Source organism: Myotis daubentonii, chromosome 6 (assembly GCF_963259705.1).
Source record: "Myotis daubentonii chromosome 6, mMyoDau2.1, whole genome shotgun sequence".
In the NCBI taxonomy this organism is placed as follows: Eukaryota; Metazoa; Chordata; class Mammalia; order Chiroptera; family Vespertilionidae; genus Myotis; species Myotis daubentonii.
In genome coordinates, this window is record NC_081845.1 from 31464476 (window position 1) to 31487280 (window position 22805).

Genomic DNA, 22805 nt, shown 5'->3' on the forward strand with positions numbered 1-22805 from the left:
TATGCTTATTAGACTGGACAGCTGAACAACCTTCCTGATGTCCTTCCGGATGACCTTCTGGACAAATCCGCAGCTGTGAGGGCTGGCCAGGGCTGCAAGGGGCTGCGAGGGCTGGCCGAGGCAGCCGGGGCTATAGGGCCAAGCCCCTTGCATGGATTTCGTGCATCGGGCCTCTAATGAAATAATAAATATGTGTTGTTTCAAGTTACTCAATTTGTGGTAGTTTGTTACCTACCATACAAAATGAATACAGCTTTTCCCTCATAGATTTTCTTTCTTTATTTTGCCACTGGAAACATGTTCAAATAAATGTTTGTTCAATATCTTATCTGTTGGTGCCTTTATTTTATAGCATAGATTTTTCAGGATTGTGATTACTGTTTCTGTTCTTTTTAATTTTAGTAAACGATGCCAGGTTGTTTTCTCAAGAAGCTCTAACAATTCACATTATACCAGTAACGTGTGGGAATATATCTTTTCCTATAACCTTTACTAGTAATGAGCATTAATCAAGGTTTGTAATTTTTTCCAGTCTCCTAGGTATAAAGAGATCTCTTATTTTTACTTTAATTTGCATTTCATTGCTTATCAGTGACTTTGAACATAATTTCATGTTTCTTCATCACAGGGGATACCTTTTTCTGTGAATTTCTCATATTCTTTGCCAATTTTTCCCTCTAGGCTTTTGTTTTGCTTTTGGTCTCCCTTTAATTTTGTAATAGACCTTTGTATATTATAGATATTAACCTCACTCCAGTATGTTGCAGATTTTTTTACCCTAATCTGTTTTTTGTTGACTTTCTTAGTGAATTTTTATGCTAAAAATTAAAAGTTTTGCTGAAACAGATATTTTTATTTTCATTAATAATTGCTGAGTTTCCAAAGTTTCAATTTTGCTTAATAAGGTCTTTTTTTCCTCCTCACAACTCCCCAAGATGTTTATATTTTTATGCCTTTATTCTATCCGGAATTTCTTCTCTTAGTTGGAGTAATAAGGTTGAAATTTATTTTCTTCATGGTGTGTAGCCAGTTGTACTGGTAAAATATAAATTTCTAAGTTAACCCAAGAAAAGCTAAAAAACTTGAGTAAACTAATTACTGTAAAATATATTGAAAATATTTAAAAGTTTAACTTTGAAAAGCATATCACTGTCAGTGGATTTATAGCTGCATTTATTATTATTTTGTAAAAATATATTTTTATTGATTTTGGAAAGGAAGGGAGAGGGAAATTGATTCTGATTACCTGGGGGTCGAGCCTACAACCTGGGCATGTGCCTTGACCAAGAATCAAACTGTGACTTCTGATTCATAGGAAATCAATGCTTAACCATTGAGTCACACCGGCTGGGCTATAGCTGCATTCAAACAAGCCTGTTTAATTTTAAAAGTAAAATTAAATAACAGATAATTCCCATCTGCCTTAAACCTTTGCTACTAAAATGTGGTCGTAGGATCAGCAGTATCAGTATTAGCTAGGAGTTTATTAGTAATTAATACAAAGTCTTATCTATCTTTTGACTTAATGAAACACAGCCTGCACTTTAACAAGATCCCAGGTGATATATGTGTGCATTAACGTTTGAGACATATTGATTTAAACCATTGCAGGCGGTGGAAGATTTGGAAAGCTTCCTCTAAGTCTAAGCCTCAAAGTTGTTGCTGTAGAGTTCTAAGCCGTGTTCCCTTATATGGTCTTAATTGGTCCTGCATCCCTGGTATGTTTCCTTTCTCTTTTCGCACCTTGATTATTTTTGTTTATTATCATTTTCCCTTAATTGTGCTTATGATAGACTACCTATTTTACTAGTCTTTTTAAAAACAAACTTTTTTTTAATTTTGCTATGTGTGCTCTCATTAATTTTAGCTTAATTAATTATTCTAGTGGCCTTTGGTTCATTTTTTTTTGTCTAATTTAGAAATAAATTATTGTTTTTTTTGTTTTCCTTTTTTTACATGAAAGCATATAATGTTATACTTTTCATTGAGTATAGCTTTTGCTGTGCTCCTTAAGTTTCGGCTAAATTTTTGTTTTTAATTTTTTCCTTTTTTATCTAAATATAATCTAGAATTATGATTTTTAATTTCTAAGTAAATAAAATATTTTTTTTTTTTCATTTTAAACAAGAAGTTTATTTAAACAACAAGACACTTGACTTGAAGGGAAAACTATCTAGGATTCATTTTTTTAGAGTAATTTATCCCTACTTAAAGACAGATTGCCCTACATGTAACAGCTACGTACAAAAAAGTTATAAAATTGTCCTTGGTTTTACAATGATAAATGAAAAACATTAAAATTCTCCAATCAAACAAGGTATGCAAGAATTTTTATGTTGTTCTTTTTTGTTAAACAGTGAGAGCAAAATAACTTACTGGAATATAAAGATAAGAGCTGGATGAGCATGCCACTAATGGAGAAAGGGGGTGTTTTCACAGAACCAGTATTTTTTCCCCATCCCATCTCCATTTGATGTAGATCAAAACATACCATTGGCCATTTAGTTAAAAAAAAAAAATGCAAATGCTTGTGCACATACATCCGTTACTTTATGTACAATAATAAAGGAATGGGGAAGGGGAAAATGAAAGAATAGAGAAAACTATACTGTAGTAGTCAGATGTGTTGAAACCAAATTGCAGTTTTCTAATTGAGAATGTCTTCTTGGTCTGGAGGAACAGAGTTCTGGAGTAAAGTAGCAGGTTCCCTTTTTAGTAGACACCTCCTGTCTGCTGCTGGAACACATCAATTGTATCTTCATCCCCCATTTCCAACTGTGCAGGTGTGTCTGTTTCATTGATTGGCTGCCCGTCAAATCGGAATCTGATCTGCCTCATTGACAAACCCTGTCGTTCACAATAGGCTTTCATTAGTTTACTAAGTGGTGTATGCCTCTTAATCTTAAACTGCACCACAGAACCATCCTGCCCCGCCACCTTCAAATTAATATGATCGTTGTTCTCAGTCTTGACTCCTTCCTTGGGCTTTTCGTCGGCCATGGCGAGCGCCGGAGTCTCCTCAGCTGCCGCTTCACAAAAGAGGTACCAGGTCCGCACCAAACGAGCACACAAGCAGCACCAGGAGCGGCAGAAGAAGGAGGCGGCAGCGGTGGAGGAGGGAGAGGGCGCGCGCCAAATAAAATATTTTTATCTAATATGATTGTTTTATTATTATTTTAAAATTAAAAATTTTACTTTTAAAATTAAACATGTTTAAGATTTTATTTGTGCCCAGTTATATATTTGAACTTTATAAATGTTGCCTGGACATGCAAAAATTCTATATTATTTATTTCTGTTGAATTTATGACTTTCCATTCTTCTGTGCTTGTACTTTTTAATTTTATTTTTGTCTCAGATCTGTATAGAAAGAGGTCCTTAGTACTCTGGTTATATATATAGACATAGGTTAAAGAGTGTTGATTACTCTTTTTACATGTTCATCTATCCTGAGATCTCTGTCTTATTTGTTATTTGATTTTTTTTTTTTTTTAGGTAGTGCACTTATTGGAAAAGGCTTTGAATTCCTTTTTATTTATGAAATGCTTTATAGATGTAAATGTTCTCTGTTTTCAGGCCCAGATATTTGCACTTATGACATATTTTGCCTCTGCCCCTATGCTTGAATTTCTCTATATAAGATGAGGATGTATTCTCCCATCAGAACCATGTCTGAATGCAAGTTCTCATTGTCCTGCCTACCTTCCCTTTGCTATAGTGCATCTTCCCTTTGTTACTATCAATTGTCCAAGTTTCATGCATTTCTGGGCATGTGCCTTCAGGTCATAGGCAATAGCTGCATTCCTGTTATAATAGCTGTATTTCTTTAAAACTCACCTGTCTGATTTCCTGTAATCCACCTGAGAGAGTTCAGATCTTCAAGAGTGATTCCCCACTAGCTTTTCCTCTGGACTCTACAGGCAACTTTAAGGGAGTATATCTCAATAGTTTCCTGAGTCATAGCCCCTTCTGGGGAAGCCTCCCCAATGGCTCTTTGAGATCTTGCCGCTCTTGTTCTGTAGATTTCACTAGATTTTATGTTCTCTGATCTAGTAAACTCTAAAATCCCTCTTGCTCTTCAAGCACCCTGTTTATGAGCACTTCAACCAGGTTGGTTTTTTTATTTCATATCTTTCTAGCTGGCCTTCAAGATTTTATTTTTTCTTTGAAAACTGTCTAGCATGTAGTCTACGATCACAACATTCCATCTAAAGAAAACACGTTTCCTCCCTGTATTCAGCATTATGTTTGTCCACCATCCCCTTGCTTCTGTTCTGACACGAAGCTGAAGTGCAGTAAGCCCAGGTAGCCCCTCCTTGGCTTCCTCAGTAAACAGGATTCTTAATATTTCCAGGCCCAGGCATTTTACATTGCCTCTTAGTCTCTGAGTTTTCAGCCATTTCATTTATGGTTTAGTTTTCCTCACTCATGAAACACTGGTACCTTATAGATTTTGTTAATAGCATCCACATCCCTTCTGTGTGTGAGGCTATAGTAAATCTCCGAAATGTAAAGCCAGTTCCCCAGTCATTTCAATAGGTGATTACAGCCTCCTTGAGGCCATGGGTTTGGAGGATGACTCTTAAAAACATGTGAAAAGGCTATACGAAGTGAAAAGGTTAGTTTTTCCATAATTTTCTTTTTAAACCTTGCACTTTAAAACAACATACAGAAATGTAGTCTGGGGCATCCCATTGAGTATCACTGACACCTGGTGAGGGACCTGCTCTAAACTCTGTGGCCTGTGGTAGCTGCTTTTGTACTTCAGGGACCCGGCCAGCCGATCTGACTGACAAACACAATAAAACAAGCTGAGTTTGAACTACCCACAAGTGCCTAAAAGGCCTGTACACTAGAGCTCTGCCTACTTTAAGGATAGCTTTATTGGAACAAAAGAGACTCTCTTACTTGTGATGTAATTCCTGGCCCACTGGCCTGCTTTAAACCTCAGCTGTGCCAGTATAAGGTCAAATGTCGCCAGAGAGAACCACACAGACCATGATTACTAAGCCCCACATTCCCTCAACAATTTAAATCCAGCCACAGGGTGACAATAAAAGTCACAGAAAACCACTGAGATCAAAACCCAGGTGGCTTAGAGTTCCTCAGGCATCAGGGCTTTCAAACTGTTTCTCTTTCCTGTGTTTCTATGCAGTGCACACATTGTGGCCCAGGGTTTGTCACTCTGCATTTCTAGCCCATGACTGCTAAATTAGGGCTAGAGGGGGCCAATCAATAACATTTCTCTTCATTTCCTTGAGTTTGGAAAAAGAAAAGTACATACAGGATTTCAAACAGGTGATGGGGAAAATACCTGTTTTTTATTGAGAGTGTTGAATCAGAGAATGTTGCTTGACTATAGCCACACTCTGCTTCTCTCATATGTCCCACCCCCTAACCTATGAATTGAAAGTATCGACTCCTAACGCCAGGCCTTGTAAAGACAGAACCTTCCTTGTAAACTTACTAACAGATGAGAAGAAAAGATGGGTGTCCTGAAGATTTTGCATTCTGAAACAGGAAAGAATTGAACTATTTTGTTTCTTTTCTTTCTTTTCATGGTCAGGATCAAAGCAATTTTTTCTTCCTTGGGAACGTATAGGTGAGGGGGTAAAGATACCATCTTGAGATGTAGAGCTCCTTCTGCACTATGTTCATGCGAAGAGTGGGGGCCAGGTAAGTGCCCCTCCTATTTTTATGATAGTGTACGTATTAAAGGCTCCTCATAACTGGTGAGATACTTGGCTCTGATTGGGATTTGAGTTGAGAAACAAGAGTGTGATATAATGCTGAACTTTAGTAGATTTGCAGATTTTTGGTAGCAGGAAAGACATTTTAGAGAGAGTAACAGCATTAGTCAGGAGGAGAGCTATACCATTGCAGGGTGTGTTCAGGGAGCAATGAGGAGTTCAGTGTGGCTAGGACACTGGGGAAAGTGGCTAGAGATGAGGGTGGGAAGTCATGCTGGACTAGGTTTTAAAGTACATTATTTCATACTCATAACTTTGGAGTCTATCCTAGAGTGACTCATTTAAGGTTTTAAGTAGGGAAATAATTTTGATATTTACATTTTTGAACACTAGTTCAATCAGTAGCTAAAATGGTGAAGGAATAGCTTTGAAATATAGATGTGGAGCTCAGCAGACAAACTGGGGTGTAGTCAAGAACTGTGAACAAATCTATGCCTGAAATCGTAGTAGAATTAAATAAAAAGTAGAAGTTAGGGAGTTCAAATACTTTAATTAGTGTATCATATATGATTGGAGGAACTTTGCAAACTCAGAAAATCAGACTACAGAGATTCACAGGGTGGCATCTCTGACTTGTTGAGTTTCCATGCTCCACCCTCCATTTGCCCCCTAGCTAATCAATCGCCCAGGCTATGGATTTTTCCTTTGCAATAACTTGCATGATTCACTTTTTCACTTCCCGACTCTCTTCACCTTTCCCAGGCCCTTTTCTCAGTGATTATTGTCTGCACTAATCATTTGAAAATCTTAATGTCAAGTAGGTTTGATTCTGTGTTAATTTTAGGGATTCATGGTGTGGTCTCCTCTGGATCTGGTTGAGAGTTTACACAAACAAAGCCACGTGGGCATGGGCTACTGGCTTCATGCAAGTGTGTGCATGGATTGAGGATACAGGCAGGCCTTCTGACTCTCCTGCAGATTGAATTTATCCATCTTGTCACAGTGAGATGCTGTGCCAATCATCTGAGGGGCTTACTGCATGGAAACTGGAAGCCCAGGGCCCAATGCACCCGAAGAGGCAGAACCCAGAGGCAGCAAAGGAAGAGCATAGACCCTCCTAACTTTTGACCCAAAATGACTCCCACTGACAACATTGCCTAATGCAAGTTAGGCTCTTACACATTTCACCAAATTGATTTATTTCTCTCTCTCCAAGGAGAGGAACAACTTATGGAGCAGAGTTTGAAACATTTCTAGTAACACCATCTTTCTTCTTTCTACAGATTGGAATAAGATTTTCTTAACTTTTGGTTGGGGAAATAATGTGGGGTTAGCAGAAATAGAATATTCCACCATAATATTCATGTTATATATTATTTTCTAATGTTTTAGGGTATAAAGCTTTTATTATTTATTAGTTTTCAATCTCCCTGAAACCAGAGCCCATACATATGGCTTCATTTCTTATCACATCAATGAACGTTCTGAATAAGAATATTTAGATTTAGTTGGAAATATGCAAAATGGGATGTCGTGTGGGAAAGGCTCGCTGCTGCACACTAATTTTGTGTCTTTGCATGATTGTGGTCAGTTTTCAGGTTTTATGTTTTCGTGGTCTTGTCTGATTGCTGGTCTCCTGCTTCCACATGTGCTGGCTTGGTTGCTCATGCAATTAATTCAGAGTGGGCCCTCGATATTGGTTGGTTTTCACACACTCAAAGCATTTGTGCATTTACTAGGTTTGAAGGGTGAGCTGCCAGTTAAGGAGAGGATGCATAACCTATTCAAAAGTGTGCATATCCATATTACACACCTCTCTTCTCAAAAATTCTTTGTAGTTTCCTGTCATTGAGGTTTTCTGTCTTAGTCCAAGGTTCATGCATTGTTTTACATTCTTCTGAGCCCCCCTTCTTCTTTTCCTCTTTTGTTTCCCATATCCACCTTCCTATATCTCCCTAGAGATTTTAAATAATTCAATCTCATTTTGCTAAAAGATTCAGCATTCCCCAGCTCATTTTCCAAACACACACAAACAAATCCACTAAGGTACTCAATAAAGACTGCCAGGGAAGACGATCCATACTCCTTAGGAGCAATTATGACATAAATATCAGGTTTCCCCCCCCTATGTTAGACTTAGGATAATATCCATGCATTTCTGTGTTGATTTTTTCTTACTTGAATAATAGAGGAATGAATATGAGATCTAAGAGATCTCAGTGTTCACATCATAACAGGCCTCCCAAAATATAAAATAAAAAAAAGTGAGTCTGAGAACAAATAACATTTTGCAGAATTTTATTTAGGGACCCAAAATTTAAATGTATATCTCTGCTAACGGTGTTTTATAAAAAACAAACCCAAAGAACCCCAAACTTTTTTTTAATATATATCTTACTGGTTTTTTACAGAGAGGAAGGAAGAGGGATAGTTAGAAACATTGATGAGAGAGAAACATTGATCCGCTGCCTCTTGCACACTCCCCACTGGGGATGTGCCCGCAACCAAGGTACATGCCCTTGACCGGAATAGAACCTGGGACCCTTCAGTCCATAGGCCGACGCTCTATCCACTGAGCCAAACCGGATAGGGCCAAATTTTTTTGATATTGATTGGTCACATGTCTTTCTTTCATACAGATTCATAAGGCTACAACCAGAGACAAAAAAGTCTTTCACAGACTAGATCAGCTATAAACCTTATTAGGTTAGTATAAAATATAATGGATACCAGGTCTCTATAAACAGAAGTGTCAAAACTATTGAGGCAGTGTGAGTGCTGGGAATAGTAAATCTGTGGTCACTGTCCCTTTTGCTGATATAGGCCCTGTCAGGGGCATAGATTCTTTTGGTAGTTATTTCATTAAAATAATCTCAAGACCTTACAATTCTATTTTTTTCATACGTACTTGCATATTATTAGTATTTCTATGCCATAAGTTCCTGGAATCAATCACAGTACTATTTTTGCATGGCAGCTACAAAACATATTACTACATTTTCTATACTATATTAATCATTTCATAAATTTGATAACACCAGGAGGTCTGCATTTTAAACAAGATACTTAGGTTACCCTATGTAAGCATCATTAATCATTTCATTGTTAATGGCATAATGCCAAATACTGGAAAAAAAGATTATTTTAAAATGTCAGGTACTCAAGCATAGCAAAGAATTGGAGACTCGTTTTAAAAAATAATTACTTGCACTGAAATAGGGTGATAATAAGTCTCATTGAGATATATCATTGAGGATCTACCAGACTCATGACTGAACTCTCAAATCTTAGAAGATGTACTAAGAATCCTGTACTAGTCGAAAAGGGGGCCCAGAAAGTGGTAATGTAAAAAGGCTGACGTCTCATATGAGTTGCCACTGGGCAATTCCTCCAAAGAGCCAAAGGTAAAGTTTCACTGGTAGTCAAAATTAAAAGCTGCTACTTAATTCTGATGTTCAGATAGCAGTACATTGTTCAACCAAACAATCTGCCTGATCAAGTGGATAGAAGTGCACACACACTCAGCACTATGTTACATGAGTATTTGTCATTGGAACCAAAATTTCAACCATTGTCCCACAGCAAAAGTCTTATGTAACCTGATGACTTTTTAGATCTTGGTCTTGCCATTGAAATCACATGGGATGCCTTCAGTTGGCCTGACACCCAAAGAAACCATAATGTGATCCTGATTCCACATGCAGTGTGAACCCCTGTTAGACCTGTTTGCTCTAAATTCTGATGGCAGGCGGTACCCCATTGGCCCTTGCCTGATTTGCTTAATGGGTCAAGTAAATTGACCCACACTTTAAGGTAAGGGAACTAACCTATCTGTGCTCATTGTCATGGTGTCCTTATCTATTTAGGGAAGCACTGGGAATCTCAGGAATGGAAGGGTCTTTGAAGTAATTAACTTTCCCTCTTGCACCCCTGCCTTTCTTCAGGGTGCTGCTTCACCTTCATCTCTTCCAGAAAACCCTTATTAGTTCTTATCTTTGATCTGCAAAATTGGACATCATCTCTCTCTCCTCTAACCTTTCTTGGTATTTTTCCTGTAATTCTTCTATGTCACTTATCACTAACTACCTGGTAGCTGTCACGTTCCTGTCTTACCCCTCAGCAGTGCCGTATATTACCTGAATTATCTTTGCATGCCCTATAGGACTTGCGCAGTGCTTGGTCCAGGGAAGGACTCAATAAATGTATTGGATGAATAATGAGATACAGTTCTACTGTAGGATCCATGGGAACAAAGAACACTGGATCTGGCAGAGCAGCTTATGTTGATGTTATACTCTAAGGCTGGAGAAAATCTTGACTGACTAGCTTCTCAACCTCCCTGCAAAGTGATCTTCTAGACTCTCCTTGAATTCCTGCAGTGATGGTGAACGCATTTCTTCCAGAGGTAGTCATTCCATTTAGACAGCTCCAAGTGTGAATCTTTCCCTCTCTCCTGAAGGTATTCAGAGCCCAAGACTCAGATTTATTATCAGCCTAGCTAAGGCTACTTTAACTTTATGCTAAAAATATTCTCTTGTTTTAATCAGTCTGAAGCCTGGAGCTGTCCACATTCTGCCTGACTTCATTGGAATTATCTGCAGCTACTGTCTTTTAAATTGCTATTTCTTTCATGGATTCAGAGGGCTGGAAAAGATCAAGAGATTAACTAGTTCACACTACTTAACTTTTAGAGGATCAAACTGAGCCTCGAGAGAAAAGGGGGCTTTAGTGGCTTTAAGTTGAAGTCATCACTTGCACAGGGAGGAAGGTGCATTCTCAGCTTCTGGCCTGCTTAAAGGAGCCAGCAGCTAGTTATTTCCACATATGCCACACATAGGCAGTAACCCATATGCCACACCAGAAGCTTCACACTTTTGCAATGCAATATTAATGGCAAGAACTAATCACGAGCATAAAATACTGTCTTCCTCCTCTCAACCCCTTACATGCTCACTTCCTGGCATGTCACCCATGACCAGGCAGACAATTGTTGGTCTTCTGTCAACTGACTGAGGAGTGATGATGAGTGGGTATTAATTGTTATGAAGAGCAGAGATTCAAAAAGAGAACATGCTTGAGCAATACATTTGATGATGTAATTTTTAGTTATGAGACAGTTTGCTTCTCAAAAAGGGATAATTTGTTATAATGCTAAGTAGCATTTAATGTTATCCACTGAGATGCATTTGGGTTTAGCACAGGAAACAGATGATATTTGGTCTGAAAACACTCTGTAAATTTACTTTTTTTGTACAGATTGTTGCTTACTTTTTAAAATTTCATGTTCTGCTATGCCAGGGAATGACAGTTATATGAAATTATATAACTAACAATAGTAAATTGTGGAAATAAGTGGTTTGAGTTGAAAGGTGGTTCTGTTTATGGAAAATATGCTCAAAAAGTTGATATTTTACATGTTTTGACTTTGTTCTAAAACTAAAATAAAGACAATCTGTAGAATAATCTGCTAAATTTTAGGGAGACTTTTGCCTAGCACCAGTTTTCCAAAGTAAATTCTGATTTTATTATTTTTTTTGATTTTGCTGACATGCCATTTCAGAGAAACTCTTTATATCTGTGTTTTAAAAGTTTGTTATATCATATATTCATGTTAGGACTAAATTAGTTAATTTTTAATAATTCCAAATATTGTAGTAGATAACAGTTTTAATCCTGTGTAGTGAGTGGTGTGAAGATGTAGAAAAGGTATTTGCTAGTACAGGAAGTACCTCAAGTAACAAGTAACTATGGTAAGGAAAACTTCTTAAATAGAATTTCATAAAGATTTGTAATCCTAGGACATATTTGTAAAACTGTGTGATGGGTCACATCTTACTGTCTTGTGTTAGAGCCAATTTAACCCAATTACTCTATAAAAGTTAAAGCCATTTCTGTATTCTCAAAAGTGGGCTCCAACATGCCTGTCCAGTATCTCCTTCCTCTACATCCCTTCATAAAATGAATAGTCCCTCTTTGTCAATCTCCTTTATGATACTTGAGCTCTCAAGAACTTTTCTCTTCTGCTTCTATAGTTTCCTCATTATGGAATGCCCACGGAACTGATTTGAATTAATGAATTGGTAAAGGTCAAACCTGGTTATGTGTCAGTTTCCATCAAATAACAATCTTTCCTGATTTACCCAGTCTGAATGAAAAATCCTACAGCATATTACTTAGACCTCTTATTTAGCATTATATCAGCATCATTTTATATTGATCTATTCAACTTAATTTTTGTGACTTCTCAATTGACTATGCACTATTGTTTTTTTTATATGTACTAGAGGCCCAATGCATGAAATTTGTGAAAGGGGCTCGGCCCTCACAGCCCCGGCTGCCTCAGCCGACCCTCGCAGCTCTAGCTGCCTTGGCCGGCCCTCACAGCCCTGGCTTTGTCCAGAAGGTCATCTGGATGGTCATCCAGAAGGATGTCCGCTGGTCATTCTGCTGTTTGGTCTAATTAGCATATTAGCTCTTTACTATATAGGATTGTATACAGGGTGGGCAAAATTAGGTTTATAGTTATGAGTACTAGAAATACAGACATTATTTTTGTATTACTCTTTATTAATTGGTGTATTATTTTCCATATGGACAACTGTAAACCTACTTTTGTACTACCCTGTATATTTTGGTTGCAGAATGTGATTTTTAAAAAGATGTACAAAGTGATGTGAACATACCTATACATTGTGAAATAATTATTTCGGTTTTTAAGGTCTTCTTTCACATAATTTAATACTATTTTATATATCTTTGTAGGACTTTTCCCGAGGCACTTAATATTTTTGGATACTGTTATAAATTCAACTTTGCTGTTGACCATAGTACCTCTGAATCTTCTAAGACCTAGTTCATTATTTCTCCTCTCTAACTTGTATCTTCATTATTTCTTCCTCCACTGAACATAATAAATGCTCTCTGCCCATTAAAAAAATCCTCTAGTAGCTCCCTGTCTCATTGCCTCTCTCTTTTCATTTATGGCAGACAATTTGGACATAATAGTCTGCACTTCTGTCTCTTCCCTCTTCCTTCTCAGTCAGTCACTTTCCAGCCTGCTGTGACTTGGTTCACTGCCACCACCACTGAATTAAAGCCAGGGCTCATTTTTCAAAGTCTTACATTGATGTTTTTGGATTATAGAATGTTGTTGATAATGATAATACATAACAGCCATAATAATTATAATGTAGTAAGAGAATAACATTTGCCATTGGGATTTTTTTGTGTGTGTAGTGCCATTCTATATCTACTATATTTTCCAAACCAAATATTATTATCACGAATGAGATGGCACATCCCATTGTTCAAGATCATGGTGTATAAGTCCTACAGGGAATTCTGCCTAATGTGACAGTTCAAACTCTTGTCTCTCCCTTAAATTCTGGGTTCTGAATCTCCTCTGATACATCTTTTTCCCTATCCAGCCTCTTTTCCTTAAAGTTTGCAGGTTTCTCTTCCACCACACATACCCTCAATCTGGCTCCCTTCCAGGGTCCTGTCATTGGTTCTCTTCTCCCTCTTCCTGTCTTTCCTTGTGTAATTTCATCCACTCCCATAGCAATAGCTGTCATTCAGCATACTGACTTCTTTATATTCATGATGTAGCATGGTCCTTGGCTCCTAGCCAGTTGAATGATAAATGAATGAATGAATGGAGGAGCCAAAAGCTTGTGTCTACCAAATTCATATTCCTAGTGCAGCCCATAAGAGACTAAAACAGTCATATCTTTACTGGTTGTTGTCCAGGCATCTCAGCTCAATATTACAAAAATGAACTTTTCATCCCAAACCTCCTTCTCCTCCTGTCTATCTGATCCGGTTCAGAGCACCATCCTTCATTTATTTGCTCATTATAGAAACCTGCAGTCACAGAACCCTTTTTCACGCCAGCCTCAGCAACCAGTAAGCAAAATCTACCAATGCGGATTCCCTGCATTCAGTTCTCTAGTGCCCTATCCTCTGGCGCTCTCCTTTCTGGTGCACCTATGTTGGTGATTTGATTGACTCTTTTAGAAGGAATAGAATAACTTATACATTTTACCTTTCTGGGGAAAATTGAGCTACTATTTTTCCATGTGAAGAAAAATAATTCTAGTTTGGCAGCTTGTTTTTAAATTGCAAAAAAAGAGAGTGATAGAAGTATCTACTCCTTGCTTTCCCCCCCTTTTAACACTTTTAGGTGTATAAAATAATGAAAGAAAAACTTGGAGGAAACTGAAATATTCAGCTGAAAGTTAGTCAGGTACTTTGGCACTTATTTGAGACATTTAAAATTTTCATTTCAAATGTTTATAGAAACGTGGCTGAGAATAATGAACTGTGCATTTCATTAAAGGTTTAACTGGCATTTTAAATATCTAGTTTTCTGTCATTTCAGTCTTCCCAAATGAAGTCACATTCAGTTCTCACTGCAAAGGTCTGTGTGAAGCTTCTGTGATGTCCTTCTGGGGTGACTGTCCTTTTGGAGCGCTGGCACAGGCTGGAGGGAACAAAATAAACGTCGTAAAGTTAGAACAGAAACTTTTATACCAAATGTGGTGACATTGGCAGTTACCATGTTTCCCCATAATGGGTACATCTAGAGTCATTGGAAAGCCTACCTAATAGACATTACACGGAACTTTAATGATGCTTGTAGCTGGCAGTGTCACTTTTAATTGTCACAGCCCTTCATGCATTGGCCAGGCGGGAGGTCACGCCCCTTCTGATGTGGACGAGAAAACATGGAGGCTCAGCTCTGCTCTCCTGCTTCACCGTGGGACATTCCAGCCTCAGAACTCCTTGTAGCGTCAACTAAGGCTTCTCCCGAGACAGCATCACAGCTCGACATCCTTCTCTGCTCTGCCTTGCTTCTTTTTTTTCTTTTCCTTTCACAGGTGTAGATCTAGAAAGCATTTTGTAATAAACATCCTGCGTGTTAATCTCCATCTCAGAGTCTGCTTCCAAGGAAACCCAACCTGCAATACCCTACGTAAAAGTTTGCTGCAGCTTTGGCAGAGTAGCATAGCACAAATGTGAATGCTGCGGGGCTTTCCCGAGCATAGGAAATTCATCCAGGTTAGCAAGTAAACGCATCCCTCCATCCTGGCAACAGTTATACCTCAAGCTCTCTTGGGCATACAGGGATGGATAAGACATGATTCCTCACCTCTGCTGAGGGAGATGGGCACACACAGATGTTCACAGTACTACACAATACATGCTGTAGCAGAGTGCTCTGCCAGAATGCTCCTGAAGACTTCACAGGAGAAAACATTTGATCTGGAAAATTAAAGGATAAAGAGGGGAAAGAGAATTCCAGCCAGGAGGAGTGGCATGTGAAAAGGCTCAAAGGCAAGCAGGGAATGGCATGTGTAAGAAGTAGCCTCAATTGGCAGCTATGTAAGATGTCTAGGGGGGAGATAGGAGCCAGGCTGGGATGGGGGTGGAGGAAGGCAGGAAGTCATGAAAAATCTCCTGGCAAAGTAGTTGGGGGCCAGAGCTAAGGAAGGAGTGGTTGCTTAGTAATAATGTGTGCAATGAGGAATAAGGAAAGATACCTAAAGAAGACTGATATTTCCTATGGGGAGCGATGAGGCAGAGAAGTTAGTGAAAAACACTGAAGAACCATCAACATTGTAAAGGAAACCTAGGAGAGCATTGCTGTAAAAGGTGGGAGAGAACTTCAGAGAAGCTATGGCCAACACTATTACATGATCCAGAGATGTTCCGTGGGCCAAGACTTCAAAACAAGCCACATTGCCCCTGTCAGAATGAGAAAACAGGGTGGTATATTCATTGATAGAATTCATGCAAGAAAAAAGGACACATCTTGCAAAACACAATGTTGAGTGATAAAAGGCAGATAAATTACAAAGGCATTTAATTAAACCTATAGTGCTATGGAATACTTGCTTTGGTGATAAATATATAAAAGAAAGCTAGAACAACAAGTTAGGATAGTGGTTATGTTGAAAGGGCAGAGGGGCAATGACCTGGGGCGAGCTTGAGGGGAGATGCGGGGGTCTGGTGCTGTTCTCTTTCTTGACCTGAGCGATGTTTTTATGGGTATTTCCCTTGGGAGAAATCTTTGGGATGTGCATTTCTGTTTTGTGGGCTTTTCTATAAAGCAGTTTATATTTCACAAGTGGTAGGGTTATACAATAAGCAACTGGAACGATTCATTTCAGAGTCATGGTGGCTTTAGGTGAATAGTTTCAGGAGAGTGGTGGGCGGTGAAAGTCTCACTTGCCGGGTTGAGGAACAAAAGGAGCAGACCCTGGAGATGTGGATGATCTCTTTCATTTATTGGTGGGAAAGAGAATTTGATAGTCAGGCATTTTGAAGTAAGTAACCTTTAAATTAGTAATACTCCTAAGCCTAATACCATTAGTTAAAATGTATAACATATACAAGTAGGTAAGAACTGAACAAAACCTTGTAATCAGTAGTTTAAAACTCATGGTGACAAACAAACAACAACAAGCACCACCACCTCATGGTAAACTTTCCCCCCCAAAACCTGGTGTTTGAAGAGTCTTGTACATAGTTGTTATTTAATGTAAATCTAATGAATGATTCGAAGAAACTTGGAGTTATAAAAAGGACTACTTGATAAAAACACACGAGTAAACTATTTAAAAGGGCAAGCAACTTACAAACGTACATCATTAATAACTAGACTTTCAGAGATTGGAATCGTTGGTATATTATTATTTTTTAGCATCATCATGATATTCATCTATTGTAATATTTCTGATACAACAGATTGCAATATTATTTAATTTATGAGAGCCAGAATTTTGAAGTCTGCATAAATGTGACTCTTTTACTAGTAGAGTCTGAAATGTTCAGAAAAAGAGGGGACTTTAATGATCTTGCTCAGTTTTCTTGTTTGAGGGATTGAGACTCTGAGGCCTGCGAGGCTAAGTGTCAGCACCCACGGTGCACAGTGACTGGAACGCCCAGCAAAGACCCAGGTCTCTCGTCTCTCAGTCCAATGATAATTTCCCCACAGCACCCTTGAGCAATAGCTCATACATCAAATCTCCGTGCAACAAAAGATTCCAAACAGGCTGTAGGGTTTTGTTATAATGGAATTTGGCCTGTACCAAATAACAAAATGTTCTGTGGAAATTGTTTTCTTTCAAGTCCTAGTTTTATAAGATTTAATACTTGGTTAGTGTTATTTGTATTGGGTCCTGGGGTGGTATCATTTATTTAGGGAGAACTCGTTTCCTTTGTAGAATGTGATTGGAAAGTGACTTGATTAATGGAAACTCACGGTTACTGCAACTCCTAATGCAAACCTAAATTTTGAGACAGAAGGTCAGCTGCATAATCTTGTCGGCTCCCATTACAATATGAGCACAGTTATGTTGCCTCATTACAGAACCTCAGATATTTTTGTGGATGGCCGGTGTTTCTGCCCTCATGGTAGAGGGAGGAATGAAATCCCTGGCTGATTAAGTTGTGGGTCCACGGCTGTATTCTCACATAAGCCGTGGCCTTCAGGGAACTTATTCTTAGTCTGCCCTTATTTCAGTTACGTAAAAATTACCCTCCTTGAACAGTAGTGTCCCTTGTGACATACCATAGGATAAAGGAAAGGATTTTTCAATTTAGTTCTCATCTGAATTTTTTTTTAACCATTGAGCTGTCATAGGGCTCTGTCCCTCAAAATGAGAAGAATTTTATATCCAGGCAGAGCCTGCAGATCTTTAGTCATTGACTTTCTTATTGACACTCAATAAACTCTTCTAGTTTATTACCTCACTAAGTCACTTTTATCATCTGTAACTTTCAACTCACTCAAATCTAGCCATCCTTGGCCAGCCAGTGAGGCTCAGTGGTTGAGCATCTACCCATGAACCAAGAGGTCATGGATTTGATTCCCTGTTAGGGCACATGCCCAGGTTGTGGGCTCCATCCCCAGTAGGGGGCATTCAGGAGGCAGCTGTTCGATGTTTCTCTCTCATCGATGTTTCCATCTCTTTATTCCTTTCCCTTCCTCTCTCTAAAAATCAACAAAAACATATTTTTAAAAAATCTAGCAATCCTTGTGGGATTATTACTTAACATATAAAAACTAACTCCTCTACTAGGTTCTTTGACTACTAGTGCTTGCTATGTGCCTTTACTTGGATACATTGAATTTGTAATATTTCCCTAGACGCCATTCCTACAGTGGGGTGTCCCTGTCACCAGGAGGATGACCTCCTGTAGCTCCTTCTATTCCTCCTCTTTTAGGATTAAAAAGCCTCAGCACATTCTTGATATTTATTTTCTGCATATATTTATTTTAAATAGTGTTACTCTTCTGAGACAAAAATAACAGAACTATAGTAAATGAGCAATATATAAAATGAATAGACACATTCAAGCAAAATTTAGTAGCATGCTAGCTTAAACACATTTCCTGTTGTTAGTTTATACATGGTTTTTATCTTGCTTTAATATTCACTTACCTACCGTGCTTCTGGGTGCTGAAAAAGAACCCCAGGACTCAACGAGGCTGAGGCCACTCACAGGCTTTTAACAGGTAGCTAGCTGCATCTTTGCCTTCTACTGCCTAAGGTGGGCCTTCTTGCTGGAGCCTTCACCCTTCAACTCTGAAATGGAATAGAAATTGTCCTCTGAAATTCGGAGCCCCCCCTGGGAACTCACTGAGCCCCGTTCAGTGATTGTTGATTTTGTTCCCTTTAATCACCTCTCAATTTCATTTGTCTTGCAAAACAATAGATGTTTGCACATTTGACAGGTAGGTTTTGGGAAAATGGATAAAGTATATCCATGCAATCAGGGAGGCCCATTTCCCAACCCTCTTACCTGAGAACCTCATTTCCAAATCAGGAAATCAGGACTTGGTTATCTGAGTGACTATTTTACATATGTATGTCTTCTTATAAATTTTCTCCTTGATTTTATAATTACTGGTTCATAATCATAAAATGCCTTACTTATGTAATTGTTTACTTATATTGACTGGCATTAGTTAAGTTTTCTGCTATTTAATTTGCTTTCTTCATTTTATGCTACAGCTCTCTGACTCTCAGAGAGCTTTACATTTTTCAAGTGCTTTCAAATATATTTATACATACATTTATGTATATGAATATATATTAGTATGCATTATAACTATATTATGTATTATATTACATTATATTATGACTATTATATATATTCTTCATATAATAAATGCTTTCATTAATCGCACTAATATTGTGAAATAGGTAAGGCAAACTTTACAAATGTGGGAATTGAGAGTCAGTGAAGTTATATGGTTGCTAAGTCACCTAGCTGATAAATGACAATGTTGATACTGAAAGATGGGTGTTATGATTCAAAACTCAGTGTACTTCATCATCTTCTACCAGAATGTCCTCCCCACAATCCCAAGGGTGACATGTGCTTCCCCTTCGTGTTACCTAGTTACTTCTCTCTGCTAATCGTGAGATGACCCATTGTCCAAGGCTCAGTTCAAGTCCACCTCCTTTTTAAAGCTATCCTCAACAAAGCCAGTCTGGAGTTATTTTTCAGTAAATACTTGTTATTTATACCATTTGTTTTTTGTTTACTCATGCTGCTTCATTTCAATATTTGACTATGCCAAATTAGGTATTTAGAAATAAAGAATAAAACATGGGCTTTAGAGCCACTTTGACTTGAGTTCATATCATGTAAGCAAATGTTAAGTGATTTTTAAAAATTAAAACAGATGATGGAGTCATGATTGTGGGAAGGGTTCACATGAGATAGGGTGGTGATGGAAGGTCGCTCTGAAGAAGTTGATACTTTACCTGAGACCTGACTGGTGTGTAGAATCAACCTTGTAAAGACCTAATGAGGAGCTCTCCAGGCAGGCTTGAAGGTGTGTGGTCCCTGAGGTTCGAGACAGGTTGGTTTACTAGCAGAACAGAAGGAAGGCCGGAATGGCTGGGGCACAGTAAACAGGGCTGTGATCATACTGGTAGGGGTGATATTGATGAGGAGGGAGGGACCAAATCATGTAGGGCCTTTAGCAGTGATAGGAGTTTGGGTTTTATTCTAACTGCTATAAGAAGGCATTGGAGGCCTGGCCGGTTTTTCTCAGTGGTTAGAGCATCGGCTCTCGGACTGAAGGGTCACGGGTTCAATTCCTGGTCAAGGGCACATACCTCCCTTGCAGGTTCAATTCCTCCCTTCGCCCCCTCCCCCTGTCAGGGTGAGAATGGGAGGCATCCAATCGATGTGTCTCTCTCTCATCGATGTTTCTCTCGTTCTCCCCCTCCCTTCCACTTTCTCTAAAAATTCAATGGGAAACATATCCTTATGCCTCAGGTGAGAAAAAAAAAAAGAAAGCAATGGAGAGAACCACAAGGCTCCCTTACAGTTGGGGGTGCTGAATGGGTTGGCGCAGAGAAGCACTTAGCACGCTGCCTGGTAGTTAAGTGTCTAACATACCTTTATTCTACTTTCATATAAACATTTTATGATTATAACTACACTGTAAGCTCCTCAGATGCAGGGGTGATGTGCCATACTATTATACACCCTGCACAATATGACACAATATTGATAAGGGCTGTAAGATGTGAGTGTCAGCCTAACGTGCCACTTGGTAACAGCCTTCCATGTAGGCTGTTCTGAGTAATCCACCCGGACTGCCTGGTATCCTGCCTGTGCAACATCATCTCACACACAGGAGGCTACCTGGCGAGTTCTGTAATAGTGACTCCTGTATAAGTGGGGAATGCAAATATGTACCGTTCTTACCTCAATCTATACTTAATTGCCATTCTGGAAAAACACTGACTTTTATGTAATCATCTAAAACAAAAGAGAGGGAGAACCACATGAGTATAAGGGATGAAGAATCCATTTAGCATGTTAAAAAGGGATACCTTCAGGAAAGGCTTTTTAGAGGCTACACCATCTGCTTTTCAGATAAGCAGAGCTAGTGAGTTCTCTATAGAGGTATGTACTGTTATTTAGACCTTGAAAATTTCTTTTTGGAAATGCCAAAGCTTTTGAATTTTTCTGTTTCAGAACATTACTTCTTTTTCTTTCTGACAGAAGAAAGGTCACAATAGAAACCCCTCCACTTGGGCTTCCCTGGTAAAGGTTTCTTTTTGAAGGACAGCTTCCCAGGAGTCATTTGTCACTTTTCTATGCATCAGAAGTGGGAAGAGCCTTACGTTTTTCCTTTGTATGTTTGCATTCAGATCACTCACTCAGGGACATGCACTGGTTCTTAAACTGTCTGCTGTTTGGAATTAGAGACACCCTCTTGGGTTTTATGCAACTGCAAAACTGAGCCAATTTAGCTCTCTCCTGAATTGGTGGCCCTTTTTGTTGCTTCTCCTCATTTTCTTCATAGGAGGTCACCTTCAGATGATTAATAGGTGCACTGGCTTCAGCTTCATGCATTTAAACACACTAGTTTGATTTTCATCCATCTAGCTGGCGTTAGAAATAATAGAGAGGATAAAACTTTAATAAGGTAAAGGCAAACTATTATTTGATGATATTCTCTTTTCATCTCCATAAGTCTTTGAGAGCCATATTTCTTTTTGACAAAAACATCAAATAAAATCCAATTGCAAGATAGGGGCAAAACCATGAAGTCTAAAACTTTTATTCTTTTGATTTGCTCGGTCTTTGTTTTAAGTGAGACTTAACTTTTGTGTCCTAACCCAAATTGAAACTCCTTGAGGGCACAGACTTCTGTAAGTGCCCAAACCTTGTCAGATACTCAACACGTAAATATCATGTTAAATAGAATATTTGAGTGGCTAGACTTATATTATTGTTTAACCAGAGGCCCAGAGCATGAAAATTCGTGCACTTGGCGGGGGTGTGGTGGTCCCTCAGCCAGGCCTGCGCCCTTTCGCAGTCCGGGAGCCCTCAGGGATGTCCGACTGACGGCGTAGGCCTAAGTTGCAGTCTGGCCTCCATCTGTAGGAGGCTACCAGAGGGCCAATCTGGGGAGGCGCAGGCTGTGAGTGGCCGGCCCCGCCCCCCTGATGGTTCCTCCACAGCTGCTGGTCACTGCCGCCCCCCAATCGCCATCCCCTCTGCTCTCTGGCATGCGCCTTGGCTGGCCTGGCACTGCCTGCTTGCCAGCCCTGCTCCCTGCCAAGCGGTCCTTCCACAGTTTGGTTGATTTGCATATTATGCTTTTATTATATAAGACTAGAGGCCTGGTGCATGGGGGTGTGTGTCCCTCAGCCCAGCCTGTACCCTCTCCAATCTGGGACCCCACTGGGATCAGGCCTGAATGGGCAGGCAGACATCCCCCTCACAATCCAGGACTGCTGGCTTCCAACCACTCGCCTGCCTGCCTGTCTAATTGCCCCTAACCGCTTCTGCCTGCCAGGTTGATCACACCCTAACCACTCCCCTGCCAGCCTGATCAATGGCTAACTGCTCCCCTGCCAGCCCGATGCCCCTAACTGCCCTCCCCTGCAGGCCTTGTCGCCCCCAACTGCCCTCCCCTGCTGGCTTGATCACCCCTAACTGCCCTTCCCTGCAGGCCCTGTCATCCCTAACTGCCCTCCTCTGCCAGCCTGGTTGCTAGCTGTCTTCCTCTACAGGCCTGGTTGCCCCCAACTGCCCTCCCCTGCAGGCCTGGTTGCCCCCAACTGCCCTCCCCTGCTGGCCTGATTGCCCCCAACTGCCCTCCCTTGCAGGCCTGGTACCCCCCAACTTTCCTCTCCTGCAGTCCTGGTCCCCTCAACTGTCCTCCCCTGCCAGCCATCTTGTGTCCATATGGGTATGGCCATCTTTGACCATATGGGGACAGCTATCTTGTGTGTTGGAGTGATGGTCAATTTGCATATTACCTCTTTATTAGATATGATGATTCTCTTGTGGAGCTTAAAACCTTGCGATATCATACTTGTGACAGTAGCTAAACTATATTTAACTTCTGAGCCCTTGAATTTGACTCAATGCAAGAAAAGATAGTGCCTTATCTTATGCTAACTACACTGTACTGTTCATTCATATCCTCCAGAAGAAAGCATATGCACTCTTTAAAAAAAGACTACTATGAAGGGAAGAACTCAAATGAAGATAACTTAATTTCCTTCTCTCTCTTAACTCTGTGAAACACAGAAAATCATCCTTTGAAGTTTTTTGTGACACTCAAGG

The 22805-nt window shown here is 39.5% G+C and overlaps 2 protein-coding genes across 5 annotated transcripts in view; one reads left to right on the forward strand and one right to left on the reverse strand.

The window, feature by feature from the left end:
* The window catches only part of GRM1 (glutamate metabotropic receptor 1), a 323483-nt gene that overhangs the window by 54343 nt on the left and 246335 nt on the right, over positions 1 to 22805 (forward strand). The gene's annotated exons all lie outside the window — the stretch shown is intronic.
* Positions 2104 to 3127, reverse strand: SUMO4 (small ubiquitin like modifier 4). The gene has a single exon (XM_059700609.1). The coding sequence runs from the start codon at positions 2998 to 3000 to the stop codon at positions 2713 to 2715; it is 288 nt and encodes a 95-aa protein (XP_059556592.1). The 5' UTR covers positions 3001 to 3127; the 3' UTR covers positions 2104 to 2712.

Bases quoted from the DNA above. Each gene is read 5' to 3' on its own strand.
- SUMO4 (XM_059700609.1), bottom strand. From the start codon at position 3,000: ATGGCCGACGAAAAGCCCAAGGAAGGAGTCAAGACTGAGAACAACGAT.